We start from the raw sequence: 18,452 nt of genomic DNA, 5'->3' as shown, positions 1-18,452 counted from the left end.
TCACTGGAGAAGCGTGAGGAGGGGCCAGTCAGCCGGCACAGCCCCGTGGGCACCTGGGGATGGGTCAGAGAGGGAAGCCGCCATCAGCCTGGACCTGCGCACTGGGAATTTCAATGAGTTCTGGGTCCTGGCCCCAGCCTCTGTGTCTGTCCCTTCACCCCCATGTCAGGGACTTACTTCTTCTAATTAAGTACTGTCATGATCCCATTCTGCAGGGGAGGGGACTGAAGCCCAGAGAGGTCAGGAGACTTGCCCAAGGTCACACAGCAGAGCGGGGTCTGGGATTTGAACCTGTGTTTAGCTGACCCTAAAGTCCTTGCTTTTATATATGTTTAAAAACAACAACAACAACAACAACAAAAACCCTTTCCATTTCCATAATGAAAACCTCCAAACATACAAAGTAACAGAACAGCAGAGCAAGGCCTGGGCCGCTTCCTTCGCCCACCTCCCACCCTCGTTCCTTACTGTTGTGATGTTTATGTTTCTTTCCTGAAGGTAAAGTGTCTATACATTGAGATACAGTAATCATACAATTAGTAGAATGTATTGGACTTGAGCTAGTCAATTTGACATGTGCGTTTATATTTTCTTTCTCTGGTATCTTAATTGTCTTACTTTACTAACTGAGCAGATAGTGCTTTTTTTTTTCTGAGACAGAGTCTCGCTGTGTTGCCCAGGCTGGAGTGTAGTGGCGTGACGTCAGCTCACTGCAAGATTCACCTCTCGGGTTCACGCCATTCTCCTGCCTCAGCCTCCAGAGTAGCTGGGACCATAGGTGCCCACCACCGTGCCTGGCTAATTTTTTGTATTTTTTTTTTTTTTTTTTTGGAGATGGAGTCTGGCTCTGTCGCCCAGGCTGGAGTGCAGTGGCGCGATCTCGGCTCACTGCAAGCTCCGCCTCCCGGGTTCACGCCATTCTCCTGCCTCAGCCTCCCGAGTAGCTGGGACTACAGGCGCCCACAACCGCGCCCGGCTAATTTTTTTTGTATTTTTAGTAGAGACGGGGTTTCACCGTGGTCTCGATCTCCTGACCTTGGATCCGCCCGCCTCGGCCTCCCAAAGTGCTGGGATTACAGGCGTGAGCCACCGCGCCCGGCCAATTTTTTGTATTTTTAGTAGAGACGGGGTTTCACTGTGGTCTCGATCTCCTGACCTTGTGATCCGCCCACCTCAGCCTCCCAAAGTGCTGGGATTACAGGCGTGAGCCACCGCGCCCAGCCCTATAGTGCTTTTATAGTAAGGGAAAAAACAATGCAATTCCGATAAAAACATGAAAGCCACTCCTTTGAGCTGGTTCCTTGCCCCACCCTGGGGAGCCTCAAGTTTACCCTGTGCATCTGCACCCCCCACCTGAGCCTAGACCCCGGGAAGGCCAGTGGCGGGCTTGGGGCACGCAGCCTCCCTGAAGGGAGGGAGGAACCCAGCGGGCAGGACCCACACACGTGGCTGTGCGCAGGCCTAAGCCCCCTAAATCTCTCCCTGCTACCTTCTGGGGAGCCCCAAGCACTAGCCCAGTTCCACAAGAGCCTCCATCTTCAAAGGGAGAGTGTGGGCCTCTGTGGGATGCCCTCTTCTCTCAGTAGCCCCTGAGCCAATGCGAGGCTGGGGAGGCTAGCCTCAGGGAGGCATTGCCCGGGCAACCAGCTCCTCCTAGGGCCTGCTGTGGGCGGCCCTGTCGCCTGGCAACCGGGTGGCAGCGTCCCTGGAGCCCAGGCCACACAGCTGCACCCAGCCCTGCCCAGCTCCTCCCAGGCCTGCAGGACCCCTGGGGCCCTGTCCTTATTCCCCAGCACTAGGACACTCAAAGCTCTGGTCACAATGAACATCGTCTTCTCCAGGTGAGTGGGCCGGCGCCAGCCTGGCTGCGAGGGAGGTGGAAGTGGGGTTTTGAGGCCCGGTGCACCAAGAAAGATGAGGGCAGCAGGACCTGCTGCTTGGGGTGGGGGTGGGGGGTAAGGGGAGCCCTCCCTCCCACGCCGCCTCCGCCTCCATCCAGCTCAGGGAAGACAGGGCTTGGAACTACAGAAGCTTCCAGAATCTGGCCTCCTTCTGCTTCTCCAGAATCACTGCCTGTGGAGCTGGGGTAGCCAAATTCATCCCCTTTCCTTTCTCACCTCCACCTGGAAAACCCCCATCCCACCTCAACCCCAACCAGGCCTCCCCCTTCCCTGGAGGCCCAGCCCTCGCCGCCCCGGCCCACGCCGCCCCGGCCACGCCGCCCCAGCCCACGCCATCCCTGCTCTCACAACCTGCCTGCCCTGCCCCGTTCATTTCCATGCCTGGTTCCTCTGAGGTTTGAATTCCAGGCAACCTCTCAAGCACCCGATGTGCTTTTATCTTTTATTTTTATTTTTTTGAGATGGAGTCTCACTCTGTAGCCTAAGCTGGAGTGCAGTGGTGCAGTCTCAATCTTGGCTCACTGCAACCTCCACCCACTGGGCTCAAGCGATTCTCATGCCTCAGCCTCCCAAGTAGCTGGGACCACAGGCGTGCTACCACACCCGGCTAAGTTTTTGTATTTTAGTAGAGATGGGGTTTCACCACGTTGCCGAGGGTGGTCTTGAACTCCTGAGCTCAGGCAAACTGCACCCCACGGCCTCCCAAAGAGCTGGGATGACAGGCGTGAGCCACCGTGCCTGGCCCTGATGTGTTTTGAAAACACAGCTTCTCAGGCACACTCCCAGGGATTCTGGTGCACACGCCTGGGGTGGGGGCCTAGGAGCCCCAGTGTCTGACTTCTGTCCCCTGTGCTGCTGAATCATGGCGCTCTGAGGATCCTACCTGCAAGAACAGAGGCTGTGTCTGGCTGTGTGACCTGTAGCAAGATGCTTCACCTCTCTGGGCCTCAGTTCACTCCATTTTCATATGGTGATACCAGCAGCGCCTTGCTTACAGGGCAATGCACGTGGAGTGTTTTGCGGCGAGGGTGGCGAGAGAGTTAGGGTCTGTCTGGACAGAGGGCTGCTCCTCAGGGCGTTTCTCGCATCAGGGATTTGATGAAAGGATTGCACGGGGGACTTTGGTCAGAGGGAGAGAGGCAGGGATAGTGACACGCTGGGGATGAGGGGAAGGAGAAGGCGTGAGGAAGCCCAGGAGGGAGGCAGAGGCTGGGCGTCCGTGGCTGTCTTAGAAGCCTGAATGCGGCAGGTCAGTCATTGTGCACCTGCTGTGGGGAGGTGCCGGACCGGGAGCATTTAAAGGTGAGTCAGGGCCGGGTGTGGTGGCTCATGCCTGTCATCCCAGCACTTTGGGAGGCCAAGGCAGGAGAATCACCTGAGGTCAGGAGTTTGAGACCAGCCTGGCCAACATGGTGAAACCCTGTCTCTACTAAAAATACAAAAATTAGCCAGGCATGGTCGTGGGTGCCTATAATCCCAGCTACTCGGGAGGCTGAGGCAGGAGAATTACTTGAACCCGGAAGGCAGAGGTTGCAGTGAGCCAAGATCATACCACTGCACTCCAGCCTGGGTGAGACAGCAAGACTCTGTCTCAAAAAAAAAAAAGAATTTTGACAGCCTACAGGGAAAGACAGCACAGGGGAATTTCAGAGGGAAGAGGCGTCTGCAGCCAGGGATTGTGGCGTAGAGTAACCCTTCCAGGAAGATAAAGCACCTTTAGCATCCCAGGGAGGAAAAAAGCCAGCTTTGCAGCCAAACCCACGTTTATATTCCTGCCCACTACTGACCCGCCCAGGCAGATCCCCCTCATCAGCCTCAACAGCCCTGATACTGCCACCTTGAGTGACAGCCTGTGGCATGTGTGTGCCACACCGGAGGCCGGCTGATGGCAGCTCCTATTTTTTTTTTTTTGAGACGGAGACTCATTCTGTCACCCAGGCCGGAGTGCAGTGGCGAGATCTCAGCTCACTGCAAGCTCTGCCTCCTGGGTTCATGCCATTCTCCTGCCTTAGCCTCCCAAGTAGCTGGTACTACAGGTGCCCGCGACCACGCCTGGCTAATTTTTTTTTTTTAATTTTTTATTTTTAGTAGAGACGGGGTTTCACCGTGTTAGCCAGGATGGTCTTGATCTCCTTACTGCGTGATCCGCCCACTTCTGCCTCCCAAAGTGCTGGGATTACAGGCGTGAGCCACTGCGCCTGGCTAGCAGCTCCTATTTTCATAACCATTGTCTGCTCCTGGCATGCCTGGGGCCCTGCATCACTGCCCAGAATGGCTGCTTAGGTCCCCTCCTCCGCAGGGACAGCCAGGTGAGGGGGATGGACAATACCGTGGCCAACACCGAGAAGTACTTCGGGCAGTTCTGCTCACTGCTGGCCGCCTACACGCGCAAGACGGCCCGGCTGCGGAACAAGGCAGACCAGCTGGTCAAGCAGCTCATCGACTTTGCCAACTCCGAGAACCCCGAGCTGCGGGCCACCATGAGGGGCTTCGCCGAGGACCTGGCCAAAGTGCAGGATTACCGGCAGGCCCAGGTGAGTGCTGCCGGCCTGGGTCTGGGATGCTGAGGGGCACCCGGGCTCCAATGCCAAGGTCAGGCCTGAGGGCTGCAGGAGCCCTGCTGTGGCCACAGCCAATGGGTGTGTCCCCAGAGACATCCACCAAGCGTGGACATTGACACCCTTTCCAGGGTCACGCCTCTGCCTGCAGGACTGAGAGCCCAGGAGGCTTTGCTGAGTCGGATGAACGGCCAACAAAGCATGGAAACCCAGGAAGCCAGCCCTGGGGGCTCCATGAACCCCTGAATGAGACACATCCAGGGCCTATGAGGGCCTCGAGAAGGAACAGAAATCCTGGTGGGGAGTCAGGGGCAAGGAGGCTGCAGGGTGTTTAGGAAATAATTAAAAATAGAAATTCCTGCCAGCCCAGAAAAATCCTCACCATGAATTGTAGAAAAGAATCAAAAAGGGCCAGGTGCAGCGGCTCACACCTGTAATCCCAGCACTCTGGGAGGCCTAGGTGGACAGATTGCCTGAGCCCAGGAGTTCAAGATCAGCCTGGGCAACATAGCAAGACCCCATCTCTTAAAAAATAAAAATAAAAAAATGAGCACCTGTGGTCCCAGCTACTCAGAAGGCTGAGATAGGAGGATCATTTGAGCCTGGAAGGTCGAGGCTGGAGCCATGATTGTGCCTCTGCACTCCAGCCTGGGAGACAGTGCGAGACTTTGACTTACAAAAATACCAAAAAACAAAGATTTAAATCAGATGGCAACGCATGTCATGGGCAATCCAAGAAAGATTGTGCAGACGGAAAAGGCACCGTCTTCTCCAGGCAGGCAGACACAGCCCTCGGTGCCCATGTTCTCAAGACAGATGACGATAATCCCCCAGTAAGAGGCCTTGACAACCCCATTTCTCACCAATACATCCTAATTTCACCTGGTAATGGGGTGGCCACCTGTGCTAGCTGATTATCTTTATTTTATTTAAAACATTTTTTAAGAGGCAGGGTTTTGCCATGCGGCTCAGGCTGGTCTTGAACTCCTGGGTTCAAGCCAACCTCTCACTTCGGCCTCCCAAAGTGCTGGGATTACACATGTGAGCCACCATGCCTGGCCTAGTTAATTACCTTTAACCAAAGGAAAAATAAAACTTCTCACAGCTCTGTGACAAGCAGGTGGCAGAGCTCGGAGCCAGGCGTCTACGCTAAATTCCCAAAGAGGTTGGAGGAAGACCAGGACACCAGGAGGCAGGGCGCCGTCTTCCTTGATGTTTACGTGTTCACAGAGATGGCTCCTGGCCCTCACAAAAACATTCCCGATTGTAAAACGGGCAAGAGGCTGCTTTAGTTTTTTGTTGTTTTTTGTTTTTTGAGATGGAGTCTCACTCTATTGCCCAGGCTGGAGTGAAGTGCCGTGATCTCGGCTCACTGAAACCTCCGGCCTTGCAGGTTCAAGCGATTCTCCTGCCTCAGCCTCCCAAGTAGCTGGGACTACAGGCGTGCACCACCACGCCCAGCTACTTTTTTGTATTTTTAGTAGAGATGGGGTTTCACCATGTTGGCCAGGCTGGTCTTGAGCTCCTGACCTCAGGTGATCTGCCCGCCTCGGCCTCCCAAAGTGCTGGGATTACAGGCATGAGCCACCATGCCCAGCCCTGCTGTGACCTCAATAAAAGTCTTGTCCCCAAAGCCAGGCTCAATTTTCTCATCTGCAAAGTGGGTTTGTCATCGCCACCCTGTGTGGCAGTTGGGAGACGGGGCCAGGGCTGTCGTGTAGAGGGACTGAGCACACACCAGGGGCCTGTCCTGGCCTCCCCAGTAATGACACTCCCTGAGTTCTGGGCCAGGCACCATCTTCCTACTGTCCTGAAACCCTGGTGGGTGCACCCATGACCTCATTTGACAGGTGAAGAAATGAGGCTTCGAGAGATCGAATTCTTTGCTGGAGCCCTCGGGAGGCAGAGCCGGGCCCTGAGCCCAGGCTCGGTGCCTCCAATACACTGGGAAAAGGGAGGGCACCTCGCGCTCCCCCTCCCCCCACACAGCTCTGGACACGCGGCTCCTTGGTGCAGGCTGCACTTTATATGCCCAGGCTGGAGGCAGGCAGCACCCTGTGCCCTTCACTCAGATCCCCTTGTGTCCCCGCTCCCCCAGGTCGAGAGGCTGGAAACCAAGGTGGTCAACCCCCTGAAGCTCTACGGGGCACAGATCAAGCAGACGCGGGTGAGCGGGGGCACGTTGGCGTGGGTGGCGACCCGTCTTGCCCTGTGGGATCCCAGGAAACAGCCTGCTCCTTTTCTGCAGGCTGAGATCAAGAAATTCAAACGTGTCCAAAATCGTGAGATCAAACAACTGGAAAAGCTGGAGAAACTGAGGCAGAAGTCACCCTGGGATCGGCAAATGATCGCATCCTTCCCTGGAAATGGGGCCTGGGGCTGCTGGGCCAGGGTGTCCACTCACACTGATGTCCTCTGGGGTTTTCTTTGCCTGGGCCCGCTGGGCAGGGACTGGGAAGCGGGCGGACCACCCCGACGGGGCTGCCTGGGCTTAACTCGGTTCCTTAACACATGTTTTTCAGTCCCAGGTGAGTGTCACATGTCTGTCTGGGGCAGGCAGAATCACATGTAGGAAATATACGACCTCACAAAACGGCCAGGTAGGCTTTACCTGGGCAGAAGCAGGTGTGTGCAGGACCTTGTGCTCAGGATGGGAAAGCCAAAGCTACCGGTAAAAAGGGGCTCTGGGAGTCTGGAGACCTGGGCTCTGTCCCATCATGGACACCATCCAACAAGTCACTCCCTCCACGGGCCACGGCTTCCCCGCCAGTTACTTGTTTAATGCTCATATCAGGTGCGCACTACTAGCCTCATCCCCATTGTCTGCAGGAGGAAACCAGGGCTCACAGAGACGCAATTACGAGAGCTCATGGGGCACAGCAGGTGGAGGGGAGCCCGCACGCTCTCTGTCGCGCTGTCCTGCCCCGTGGGAAAGATGCAGGGGACGGGAGGTAGGGTGAGAGCTGGAGGAGGGTTAGTCACCTCCGCTGTATGTGTAACTGATTTGTGACTGTGTGACCTCATCCAGAGTGCCCCCACTTCTTTTTGAGAGACAGAGTCTCGTGCTGTTGCCCAGGCTGGAGTGCAAGTGGCAGAGTCTCGGCTCACTACAACCTCCGCCTCCAGGGTTCAAGCAATTCTCCCCCCTCAGCCTCCCCAGTAGCTGGGATTACAGGCGCCCACCACTGTGCCCAGCTAATTTTTATATTTTTAGTAGAGACGGGGTTTTGCCATGTTGACCAGACTGGTCTTGAACTCCTGACCTCAGGCGATCCACCTGCCTCAGCCTTCCAAAGTGCTGGGATCACAGGCCCAGCCACAAAGAGTGTCCCTTAATGGAGCCAAGTCAGCGGTCCTCACCTGGGGGCATTTCACTATCCGGGGATGTTTCTGGCTCACGATTGGAGAGCTCTGCTAGAACGTGTTAAGTTTGTCCCACTGTGGTGAAAAATGGCCACAGACTCACCGTTCAGGAGGTTAGAGGTCCATCGTGGGCCCACTGGGCTAAATCAAGGTGTGGAAAGGGCTGGGTTCCTTCTGGAAGTTCCAAGCAGAGTCTGTGCCCTCGCCTTTTCCAGCTTCCAGAGGCCACACACATCCTTTGGCTTGTGGCCCCTCCCCCGTCTTCAAGCTGGCAGCTTGCACCTTCCCTCTGTAGTCACGTCTCTCCTCTGACTCTCCTGCCTGCCTCCCTCTTCTGCCTGTAAGGACTCTTGTGATTGCACTGGGTGTAGTGGATAATCCAGGATATTCTCCCATGGCAAGGATGGCTGATTAGCAAACTTCATTCCACCTGCTACCCTAACTCCCTTTTGCCTTGGAAGGGGCGTATTAGCAGGTGCCAGGGATTAGGATGTAGCCATCTTTGGGGGCCGTTATCCCACCTACCACCTGGCATCCAGTGGGGAGAGGCCAGGGATGCTGCTAAACCTCCCACAGTGTCCCGGACACTAGTGCCAAGTGTGGGGAGTCCTGACCTACACGAATGGGGGCCACAGCCCTGCCCAAGCACCTCCGGGTTCTATCCTGGCTCCTGCCTGGGTCACCCACCGTCTCTGCAACCCATTTGAGTGACAACAGCTTTCCCTTCTGTCCTGGGGGCTTCTTAGATGCGAGCCCCCAGCTGTCTCTTCTCGGGCATTTCACAAACATGAAGGTGGCATTAAGTCCCCATTTTAAAGAGGAATTTGAAGCTGAAAAAAGTGACTTGCCCAAGGTCATGCAGGCAGTTAAGTTGCAAATTTCAAATGCACCTCCAAGGTGTTCAACTCTAAAAGCTAGCTTCTTCATGTCTGGGCTTGGCGTGGAGTAGGCGTCTATAGATGTTGATCAAAAGAACAAAGGAGTTAATTAACTAAACGTGTTTCTCGTGCAGAAGTTAATTATCAATGAACGTGGAGCACCTGTCATAAGGGTTCAGCAGGTGCCACTGTTTAAGTTTTACAACAGCCCTGCTAAGCAAGTCTCATTACTGTCCTCTGTTTACAAGCAAGGAAATTGAGGCTCAGAGAGGGTAAGTGACTTGCCTAAGGTCACACAGCTAGCAAGCAGGTGTGTCTCACTCCAGTGACTGCTCCTTCAGCTGGGGTCCTACTCAGCCATTCCTTTGATGACCAAATTAGCAAGAGATGTCCCTTGAGGCAGGAGAGCTGACCTGAGAGAAGGGTTTAGAGACAGAGTGATTCAGAAAGGTGTCTAAGGGCCAGAAGCACCCCCATGACACTTTCTACCCCTTGTGTCCCTGGGGCCAGGCGGAGACCAGAGTGCAGAGGGCCGCCATGGACTCCAGCCGCACCACCCTCCAGCTGGAGGAGACAGTGGATGCCTTCCAGAGGCAGAAGCTGAAGGACCTGCAGGTGAAGGTGGTTGGCCGGGATGGGAGGCGCCCTGGGCTGCCTGGTGTGTGTGTGCACACACATGTGTGCATGTGTCTATGTGCATGCATCAGTATGAGTGTGTGTGTGCGGGTCTGTGTACATGTGTGAGCATGGGCAAGTGTGAGTGAGCTTGTGCTCACACAGGCTCGCGGCACAGTTAATCCTGGCCACAGGGCATCAGAGGCTGGTGCTCAAGGCAGCTGTCCCAGTGCAGCTGGAAGCCACTGGGTGGCCCTAGGTCCAGCTCCTAGCCAGGAAGAGTTTGTCTCCCTCCACACACACTCTCCACTTTCTCTCCACACAGATTGCTGTAACCTCTTTTTCTCCTCACAGCTCCAAACCCCCTCCCTGAACAAGCCACATTTAGGCCCAGCAGCTGGGTGTGGGTGCCTTCCTCCTGCCACCCAGATCCCCACCCCAGTGCCACAGAGCCCTGGGCCCAGAGCCCCAGCTCTTACAAGAGGAGCTCAGAGAGGTGGGACTGGCTGATCACAGAGATCCCTTCCCCAGCTCTCGAGCCCACTCTAGTCCATTCTCCAAAGGTACATGCCGCCTGGGGATTTTTTTTGTTTTTTTAGATGGAGTCTCACTTGGTTGCCCAGGCCGGAGTGCAGTGGTACGATTTCCACTTACTGCAACCTCTGCCTCCCGGGTTCAAGTGATTCTCCTGCCTCAGCCTCCCGAGCAGCTGGGATTACAGGCGTGTACCACCACGCCCGGCTAATTTTTGTATTTTTAGTAGGGATGGAGGGGGTTGGTCTCACCATGTTGGCCAGGCTGGTCTCGAATCCCTGACCTCAAGTGATCCACCTGCCTTGACCTCCTAAAGTGCTGGGATTACAGGTGTGACCCATCGCGCCTACCCCAGGGATCTCTTAAAAGTCAGGTCCAATTCATCATCCCTGGGCTGAGCACCCTCTGGTGGCTCCTCTCGTTCTAAGGACTGGAACCAAAATCCCTTCAAGGCTCCTGAAGCCCTGACCCAGCCCTGCGGCCTCATCCTGCCCGTGACACTCCAAGCTCCAGTGCACAGAGCCCACTCCTACCCGAGGCCTTTGCAGGGCTGTGCCTTGATCTGCATCCAGTTGGTGCCTCCTCCTCCTTTGGCTTCAACCTCATTCTTTGGGGAAAGTCACCCAGACCCCAGACTGGTCAGGCCCCTTGTTTATACACCCTACTCTGCTTCCGCAGGGCTGCCATCCCAGTTGCAATGGTTAATTGTGTATTCAATTCACGCGTTACTTTAACAAGTGTGGAATGCACACCTGCTATGTGCCAGGTGCTGTGCCTGATGCTGGGGACCTCATGCCCAACAAACAAGGTCCCTGAGCTGACGGAGTTGACACCGTTGGGGTGGGAGGAGATGGACGGCTCGTGTGGCCGGTGATGTGCTGTGTGCCGTCCATCACATTCATCACATTGTGGAGCAGAGAAGCCTGTGAGGTCGCTGTGTAACACACTGCATGTCGGTGCCACAGGACAGGCCCCCTGCCAGTCCCAGCCACCAGGGTCCAAGGCCTGGTACCTAGTGGGTATTCAGTAAATGCTTGTGGAATGAATGAATGAGTGAACGCCTACATGAACGCATGCACAAGGGAATGAAGTGTCAGTGATTAGTGCTCACGCTGTCTACGTGGCAAGGAGGACCTGAAACTGTCGGCAGACATTATTCAGCACCTGATGTGTTTGGGGCTGGGTGGACGGCACCAGGGAGCATGGAACACACGGTTCTGCAGGTCAGGGGCCAACAGAAGCACAGTTTAAAAGTGGGCATGCTTTCAAGTTCTGGGATTAAATTTGTAAGAAATGTGAATCCAAACCATGCCTTGAAAGCCCTTCACATTTCAAAAGAGATAAAACAAGAACTTGAGCTAATCATCACCACCTGTCTTAGCCCATCCAGCCTGCGCCAACACAACACTTTAAGCTGGGTGATTTATAAACAACAGAAGTTTCTTTCTCACCGTGTTGGAGCCTGGGGAGTCCAAGACCGAGGATCCAGCAGATTCAGCATCCAAGGAGGGCCTGTTCCCCACGGCTGGTGCCTTCTACGCATCCGCATGTGGCAGAAGGGGCAGAAAAGCTCCCTCCAGTCTTTTTTACAAGGGCACTAATCTCATTCATGAAAGTGGAGCCCTTCTGTGGATCATGAGGAGTTCGAGACCAGCCTGGTCAACATGGTGAAAGCCCATCTCTACTAAAAATACAAAAATTAGCTGGGTGTGGTGGCACACATCTGTAATCCCAGCTACTCAGGAGGCTGAGGCAGGAGAATCGCTTGAACCTGGGAGGCAGGGATTGTAGTGAGCCGAGATCACACCACTGCACTCCAGCCTGGGCAACAGAGAGAGGCTCCATCTCAAAAAAAAAAAAAAAAAAAAAAAAGCCTCCTGTGAAAAGATCTCCAGGACCAATTGTTAGCAGGGGAAAAAGCAAGCTCAGAAGAGAGTGAAAAAGGGACAAGAGAAGAATATTGGCTTATCTAAGGAAACAAGGGGGGAACACACAAAAACTTCTGAACGTGATCTCAGGAGGTGGAGGGAAAATGAAAAAGGGAACAGGATGGAGGATGTAGAGCAAGTCTCCTCAATTGACACTTTGGCATGGTTTATATTTATTTATTTACTTATTTACTTACTTACATATGTACTTAGTAGAGACAGGGTTCTGCCATGTTGCCCAGGCTGGTCTTGAACTCCTGGGCTCAAGTGATCCTCCTGACTCCACCTCCCAAGTTACTGAGATTACAGGCATGAGCCACTGTGCCTGACCAATAGTTTTGATTTTTGAAGCATGCAAATGTGTTCATTCTCAAAGAAAATTAAATTTAAAATAACATGTCGAAACTTCCCACCTAGGACCTGTCCCCACACGGACAGCTCCCCTCACCCCCATCCCATCTGCCTACATCCCAGGCTACCCTGGGCTCTCTTTCTCACCGTGATGCTTACATTCTTTGATTCTTTGGGTTTCTCTCCCCACAGACATTTTTTTCTAATTTTGTGACTATTGAGATGGTTTTCCATGCCAAAGCGTTGGAGGTGTATTCTAGTGCCTTCCAGACCCTGGAGAAGTATGACCTGGAGAGGGATCTACAGGTGGGTCACAGACACACCATTTCCTATTTGGTGGAGTGGGGCAGAGTGTCACTTTGGTTCTGTATTGATAGAAGCAGTTTTTGTTGGTAACGTTTCACAACTGTGTTTTTGGTTTTTTTTTTTCTTTTTTTCTTTTTGAGATGGAGTCTCGCTCTGTCGCCCAGGCTGGAGTGCAATGGGACAATCTTGGCTCACTGCAAGCTGTGCCTCCCAGGTTCACGCCATTCTCCTGCCTCAGCCTCCTGAGTCGCTGGGACTATAGGCGCCCACCACCACACCTGGCTAATTTTTTGTATTTTTAGGGGAGACAGGGTTTCACCATGTTAGCCAGGATGGTCTTGATCTCCTGACCTTGTGATCCACCCGCCTCGGCCTCCCAAAGTGTTGGGATTACAGGTGTGAGCCACTGTGCCTGGCCACATTTCATAACTTTTCTAACTTTGAAGACTCATTCTGATGAAGCATTGTCAATATCTGCACCTGAGTGCCAAACAGGACAATTTTTCGTAACACTGTTTGGAATATCAACATATTCATCATCGTTGGGGTGTTTAAAAACAAATGGATCAGTGGGGCATGGTAGTTCACGCCTGTAATCCCAGCACTTTGGGAGGCTGAGGCAGGCAGATCACCTGAGGTCAGGAGTTCAGGGCCAGGCTGGCCAATGTGGTGAAACCCTGTCTCTACTTATTGGGGGAACCAGCCCCCAGTATTTCAACATAGGTCCTTTCTATTTTCCCTAAGTGTTGGCCTGTCTGAGAAATAAAGAGAAAGAGTACAAAGAGAGGAATTTTACGGCTGGGCCTCCAGGGGTGACATCACATATTGGTAGGTCCATGATGTCCCCTGAGCCACAAAACCAGCAGGTTTTTATTAAGGACTTTACAAGGGGAGGGGGTGTATGAACAGGGAGTAGGTCATAAAGATCACATGCTTTAAAGGGCAGTAAAGATCACAAGGCAAAGGGCAAAGCAAAGATCACAAGGCAAAGAGCAAAATTAGAATTACTGATGAGGGTCTATGTTCGGCTGTGCATGTATTGTCTTGATAAACATCTTAAACAACAGAAAACAGGGTTTGAGAGCAGAGAACCAGTCTGACCTCAAATTTACCAGGGTAGGATCTTTTCCCCACCCTAATAAGCCTGAGGGTACTGCAGGAGACCAGGGCATATTTCAGTCCTTATCTTGATTGCATAATACAGACACTCCCAGAGTGGCCGTTTATAGACCTCCCCCCAGGAATGCATTCCTTCCCCAGGGTATTAATTATTAATATTCCTTGCTGGGAAAAGAATTCAGTGATATCTCTCCTACTCACACGTCCATGTATAGGCAGGCTCTCTGTAAGAAGGAAAATATGGCTCTATTCTGCCCGACCCCGCAGGCAGTCAGACCTTTGGTTGTCTTCCCTGGTTCCCTAAAATCGCTGTTATTCTGTTCATTTTCAAGGTGCGCTGATTTCACATTGTTCAAACACACGTGTTTTACAATCAATTTGTACAATCGTGGTACTGAGGTGACATACATTCTCAGTTTATGAAGATAACAGGATTAAGAGATTAAAGTAAAGACAGGCATAAGAAATTTTTTTTTTTTTTTGAGACAGAGTCTCGCTCTGTCGCCCAGGCTGGAGTGCAGTGGCCGGATCTCAGCTCACTGCAAGCTCCGCCTCCTGGGTTTATGCCAGTCTCCTGCCTCAGCCTCCTGAGTAGCTGGGACTACAGGCGCCCGCCACCTCGCCCGGCTAGTTTTTTGTATTTTTTTAGTAGAGACGGGGTTTCACCGTGTTAGCCAGGATGGTCTCGATCTCCTGACCTTGTGATCCGCCCATCTCGGCCTCCCAAAGTGCTGGGATTACAGGCTTGAGCCACCGCGCCCGGCCAAGAAATTTTAAGAGTATTAATTTTGGGAACTGATAAATGTCCATAAAATCTTCACAATTTATGTTCCGGGATCGCAGTAAAGACAGGTGTAAGAAATTATAAAAGTATTAATTTTGGGAACTGATAGATGTCTATGAAATCTTAACAATTTATGTTCCTCTGCCATGGCTTCAGCCGGTCCCTCTCTTTGGAGTTCCTGACTTCCCACAACATCTACTAAAATACAAAATTAGCTGGGCATGGTGGTGGGCACCTGCAATCTCAGTTACTCAGGAGGCTGAGGCAGGAGAATCGCTTGGACCCGGGAGGTGGAGATTGCAATGAGCTGAGATCATGCCACTGCACTACAGCCTGGGCAACAGCGCGAGACTCCATCTCAAAAAAAAGAAAAAAAAAGAAAAACCGTGAATGGATTAACAACAACAAAAAACATTTCCTGGCTGATGCTTGGTGTAGTTTTGAAATAGAAAGAAGTGCTATTTATCCCCATCTGATCAGTTATAATCTAGAATGAGCTGTTTGCATTATCTGTGACATCCTTCTGTAAGTCTAGTATTGTAAAGCAACAATCACTTCTCATGATTCTCATCTGTGGTTCTGGGGGTTGATGGGGCTTACCTGGGCAGTTCTCAGGTGGGGCCTTCATGTGGTTGCCGTTGGTCAGGGGCTGGGGCTGTCTTTTCTTAGCTTTCCTCCCTCACGTCTAGCAGAAGGTGCCTGTCATCTGAGCACAGGACAGGCCATGTGATTTGCAGGGCCCACTGCAAAATGAAAATGTGGGGCCCTTCCTTCAACAATTACTAAGATCTTCAGGACAGCAGCATCAGAGCGCTAAGCCAAGCACAAGGTCCTTCTGGGCGTGGAGCTCTGGGCAACTGCGTGAGCCACATCCCACAAAGCCTGCCCTCCCTGGGTCTCCCTCAGGATCTGCGGCCACAGTGCCTGCCCACAGCTTTTCCATGGGGCCTGGGCTTCCTCACAGCAGCTGGTTCCAAGAGGGAGTGTCCTGAGACACGAGTGGAAACTCGATCACTTTTTTTTTTTTTTTTTTGAGACGGAGTCTGTCTCTGTCGCCCAGGCTGGAGTGCAGCGGCCGGATCTCAGCTCACTGCAAGCTCCGCCTCCTGGGTTTACGCCATTCTCCTGCCTCAGCCTCCCAAGTAGCTAGGACTACAGGCGCCCGCCACTTCGCCCGGCTAGTTTTTTGTATTTTTTAGTAGAGACGGGGTTTCACCATGTTAACCAGGATGGTTTCAATCTCCTGACCTTGTGATCCACCCATCTCAGCCTCCCAAAGTGCTGGGATTACAGGCTTGAGCCATCGCGCCTGGCCTTTTTTTTTTTTTTTGAGATGGAGTCTCGCTCTGTCACCCAAGCTGGAGTGCAGTGGCGCAATCTCGGTTCACTGCAGTCTCCACCTCCCGGTTTCAAGCCATTCTCCTGCCTCAGCCTCCCGACTAGCTGGGACTACAGGCGCCTGCCACCATGTCCAGCTAATTGTTTGTATTTTTAGTAAAGATGGAGTTTCACTGTGTTAGCCAAGATGGTCTTGATCTCCTGACCTCGTGATCCACCTGCCTCGGCCTCCCAAAGTGCCGGGATTACAGGCGTGAGCCACCACGTCCAGCACTCGATCACCTTTTATGACCTAACCTCAGCAGTAACCCAGTGTGTCCTTGCCATATTCTATTTGTTAGAAGTGAATCTCTGAGGCTGCCTGTATTCAAAGGGAGAGGAATTTGATTCCAGCTCCTGATGGGAGAAGCATCAGATCATCTGAGTTACCAATAAGCCTTAAAACTACCACGAGAGGTTTGATGCAGGTCGGAGGGGCTTCTCTCGCATTCACTCACTTAACAATATTCTTTTTAGGGGCAAAGGGGATCTCGAATCCAGCTGTTTTCCTGTGTGACGATGGTCATGTTACCTGGCCTCTCTGGGCCTCTCCCATCTGTAAAACGGGGTGATAATGCCCACTCACAGGGCTGCTGTAGATTATGTGGAATAAGAAACAGGAAGCTCCTGGAGAGGACTGTGGAGTTCCATGGGCGTTAGCTGTCTCGGGTCTTCTTATCCCACCGTCTTTCCATCCCACTCCCCTGACATGCTGTGTTTTCCCATTGGATCCAGTCCACCCTGGTCTCTCCCCGGCAGGATTTTAGAGCCAAGATGCAAGGAGTTTATGGGCATTACAATACTCAGCCGCTTGCCAACACCAACCCCTCTCCATCTGTTCTTCAGTCTCTCGCCAGCCAGGTGAGTGTGTGGGTGGGGGTTACACCTAAAATGACATACATGGCGTGGGAGGTCCTGTGGTAGTAATCCCAGGGATCAGAGGAGGGTGGCTGAGAACTCAAATTTGAAATGAGAGGCTGAGGAGGCAGGGGTGGTGGGAGCGTGGAGGGCTGCCTGGGGTCTGACCAGGACTTTGCCTTGAAGTAGAACAAAGGCAGGTGCAGGGACTCATGCCTGTAATCCCAGCACTTTAGGAGGCCGAGGCGGGCAGATCACTTGAGGTCAGGAGTTTGAGACCAGCCTGGCCAACATCGTGAAACCCCATCTCTACTAAAAAAAAAAAATACAAAAATTAACTGGGCTTGATGGCGTATGCCTGTAATCCCAGCTACTTGGGAGACTGAGGCAGGAGAATCACTTGAACCCATGAGGCAGAGGTTGCAGAGAGCCGAGATCGTACTATTGCACTCTAGCCCAGGTGATAGAGTGAGACTCTGTCTCAAAAAAAAAAAAAAAAGAATCAATGAAGCCACAACACGCAGTGTAGCAGCTCACACAGTCCCTGCCGTGGCTGCCACGAGTCCTGAGCACTCCCTGGAGGCACTCTAAGGTGTTGCCACTGGAGAAACAGAGGCCCCCCAGACAGGTCCACACCTCCATCCCAGCCCACGGGCCCACGGTTTCCAGAATCCAGGATTCCTCAGAGGTTAGGGAAGTGATTAGGTGTATACATTACACGTTACCTTACAGCCCCAGGAAGGCCTGCCGTCAGGAGCACTTGTATTTCTGCAGGGAACTCTGCAGGTCCAGCTGTATAGGGCAAATGAAGACCCTGAACATCCTCATGCCAATCATGGCAGGTTTAGTCTCCATGACTAGGGGTTGAGGGGGCAGTCAGCTCACTGTGTGTGTGGGCAGGGTGGGTATCTCATGCTTCCAGGACATTCTCTCTAACGATGGTAGGGTAAGTGCAATCCCAAGCTGTTTAAAATAATCCCAGACTGCCTGGAGGCTTTGTCCATATTTTCTTATTCTTTTTTCTTTGTCTTTGTTGGATTGGGTTAATTCGAAGACCTTGTCTTCAAGCTCTGAATTTCCTTCTTCTACTTGTTCAATTCTATTGCTGAGACTTCCCAGAGCATTTTGCACTTCTGTAAGTGTGCCCAGTGTTTCCTGAAGTTTTGGTTGGTTTTCTTTATGCTATTTCTTGGTCCAAGCCCACTGCTCCTGGCGGTGGGACCTCGGGGAAGTCTCCTGGCCTCTCTGTGCCTTGGAGTCCTCGCCTGCAGAGTGGCTCAGAACAGTGACCTCTGTGTGGGGCTGCGCTGAGTATCAGATGAGCAGATCCATACGAAGCACGGAAAACCCAGCCTGTTGCACAACGAACACTCGAGACTTGTTGCTGCCATTATTATTACTGATGTTGCTGTCGTTTTATTATTACTATTATTTGCTCAGAGCACGATACGGAGCCCAGGAAAAGAAGGGGAGGAGAGTGAGGACGACTCCATGGAGGAGGCCCCCGTGGAGGATCTCAGGGCCCTGAGGCAGAGACCCAATGCTAGAGAACTGCCCACAACAGTCAGAAGAACTTAGCTGGCCTGGGATCCTCAGGTGGGCTCTGCTGTGTGCCCTTAGGCAAGCCACATGTCCCCTGAGCCTCAGTTTCCTCATCTGTACAATAGGGCCAATATCACTCACCTCACAGGTTGCTCTGGGGGATCGCTGTGCCTGGCACATAGTAGGTGTTCAATAAATGCCCTGTGACTCTCAGCTGGATCCTGGCGCTCTCGTCCTGCCTTTAGTCCGGGGACTCAGGTGGGGTGTGCTTGCCCCTGTGTTCATGTTGCAAGCACAGTGGATTCCTTTCCTGGGCTGCCTTGACAAAGCACCACTGC

At 52.8% G+C, this 18,452-nt stretch overlaps 2 protein-coding genes across 2 annotated transcripts in view; both read left to right on the top strand.

Moving 5' to 3' along the window:
* Window positions 1–18,452, top strand: part of MEAK7 (MTOR associated protein, eak-7 homolog) — a 672,801-nt gene that overhangs the window by 2,260 nt on the left and 652,089 nt on the right. The gene's annotated exons all lie outside the window — the stretch shown is intronic.
* On the top strand, window positions 1,672–18,307 carry CIBAR2 (CBY1 interacting BAR domain containing 2). Its single transcript, XM_050773806.1, has 9 exons — window positions 1,672–1,841; window positions 4,201–4,435; window positions 6,558–6,626; window positions 6,708–6,809; window positions 6,982–6,987; window positions 9,211–9,315; window positions 12,321–12,434; window positions 16,474–16,575; window positions 18,013–18,307. The coding sequence occupies exons 1-9, from the start codon at window positions 1,822–1,824 to the stop codon at window positions 18,148–18,150; spliced, it is 891 nt and encodes a 296-aa protein (XP_050629763.1). The 5' UTR covers window positions 1,672–1,821; the 3' UTR covers window positions 18,151–18,307.

The sequence above is a fragment of the Macaca thibetana genome, chromosome 20, assembly GCF_024542745.1.
Source record: "Macaca thibetana thibetana isolate TM-01 chromosome 20, ASM2454274v1, whole genome shotgun sequence".
In the NCBI taxonomy this organism is placed as follows: Eukaryota; Metazoa; Chordata; class Mammalia; order Primates; family Cercopithecidae; genus Macaca; species Macaca thibetana.
Note: the sequence above shows the minus strand (reverse complement) of the source record. Positions and strands in the feature narration are given on the sequence as shown.

What these genes read in the sequence shown, in the direction of transcription:
- CIBAR2 (XM_050773806.1), top strand. Translation starts at nt 1,822, where the DNA reads ATGAACATCGTCTTCTCCAG. An exon ending in ATGAACATCGTCTTCTCCAG is followed by an intron (nt 1,842 to 4,200) that starts GTGAGTGGGCCG and finishes CCTCCTCCGCAG; the next exon opens with GGACAGCCAGGTGAGGGGGA. An exon ending in AGGATTACCGGCAGGCCCAG is followed by an intron (nt 4,436 to 6,557) that starts GTGAGTGCTGCC and finishes CCGCTCCCCCAG; the next exon opens with GTCGAGAGGCTGGAAACCAA.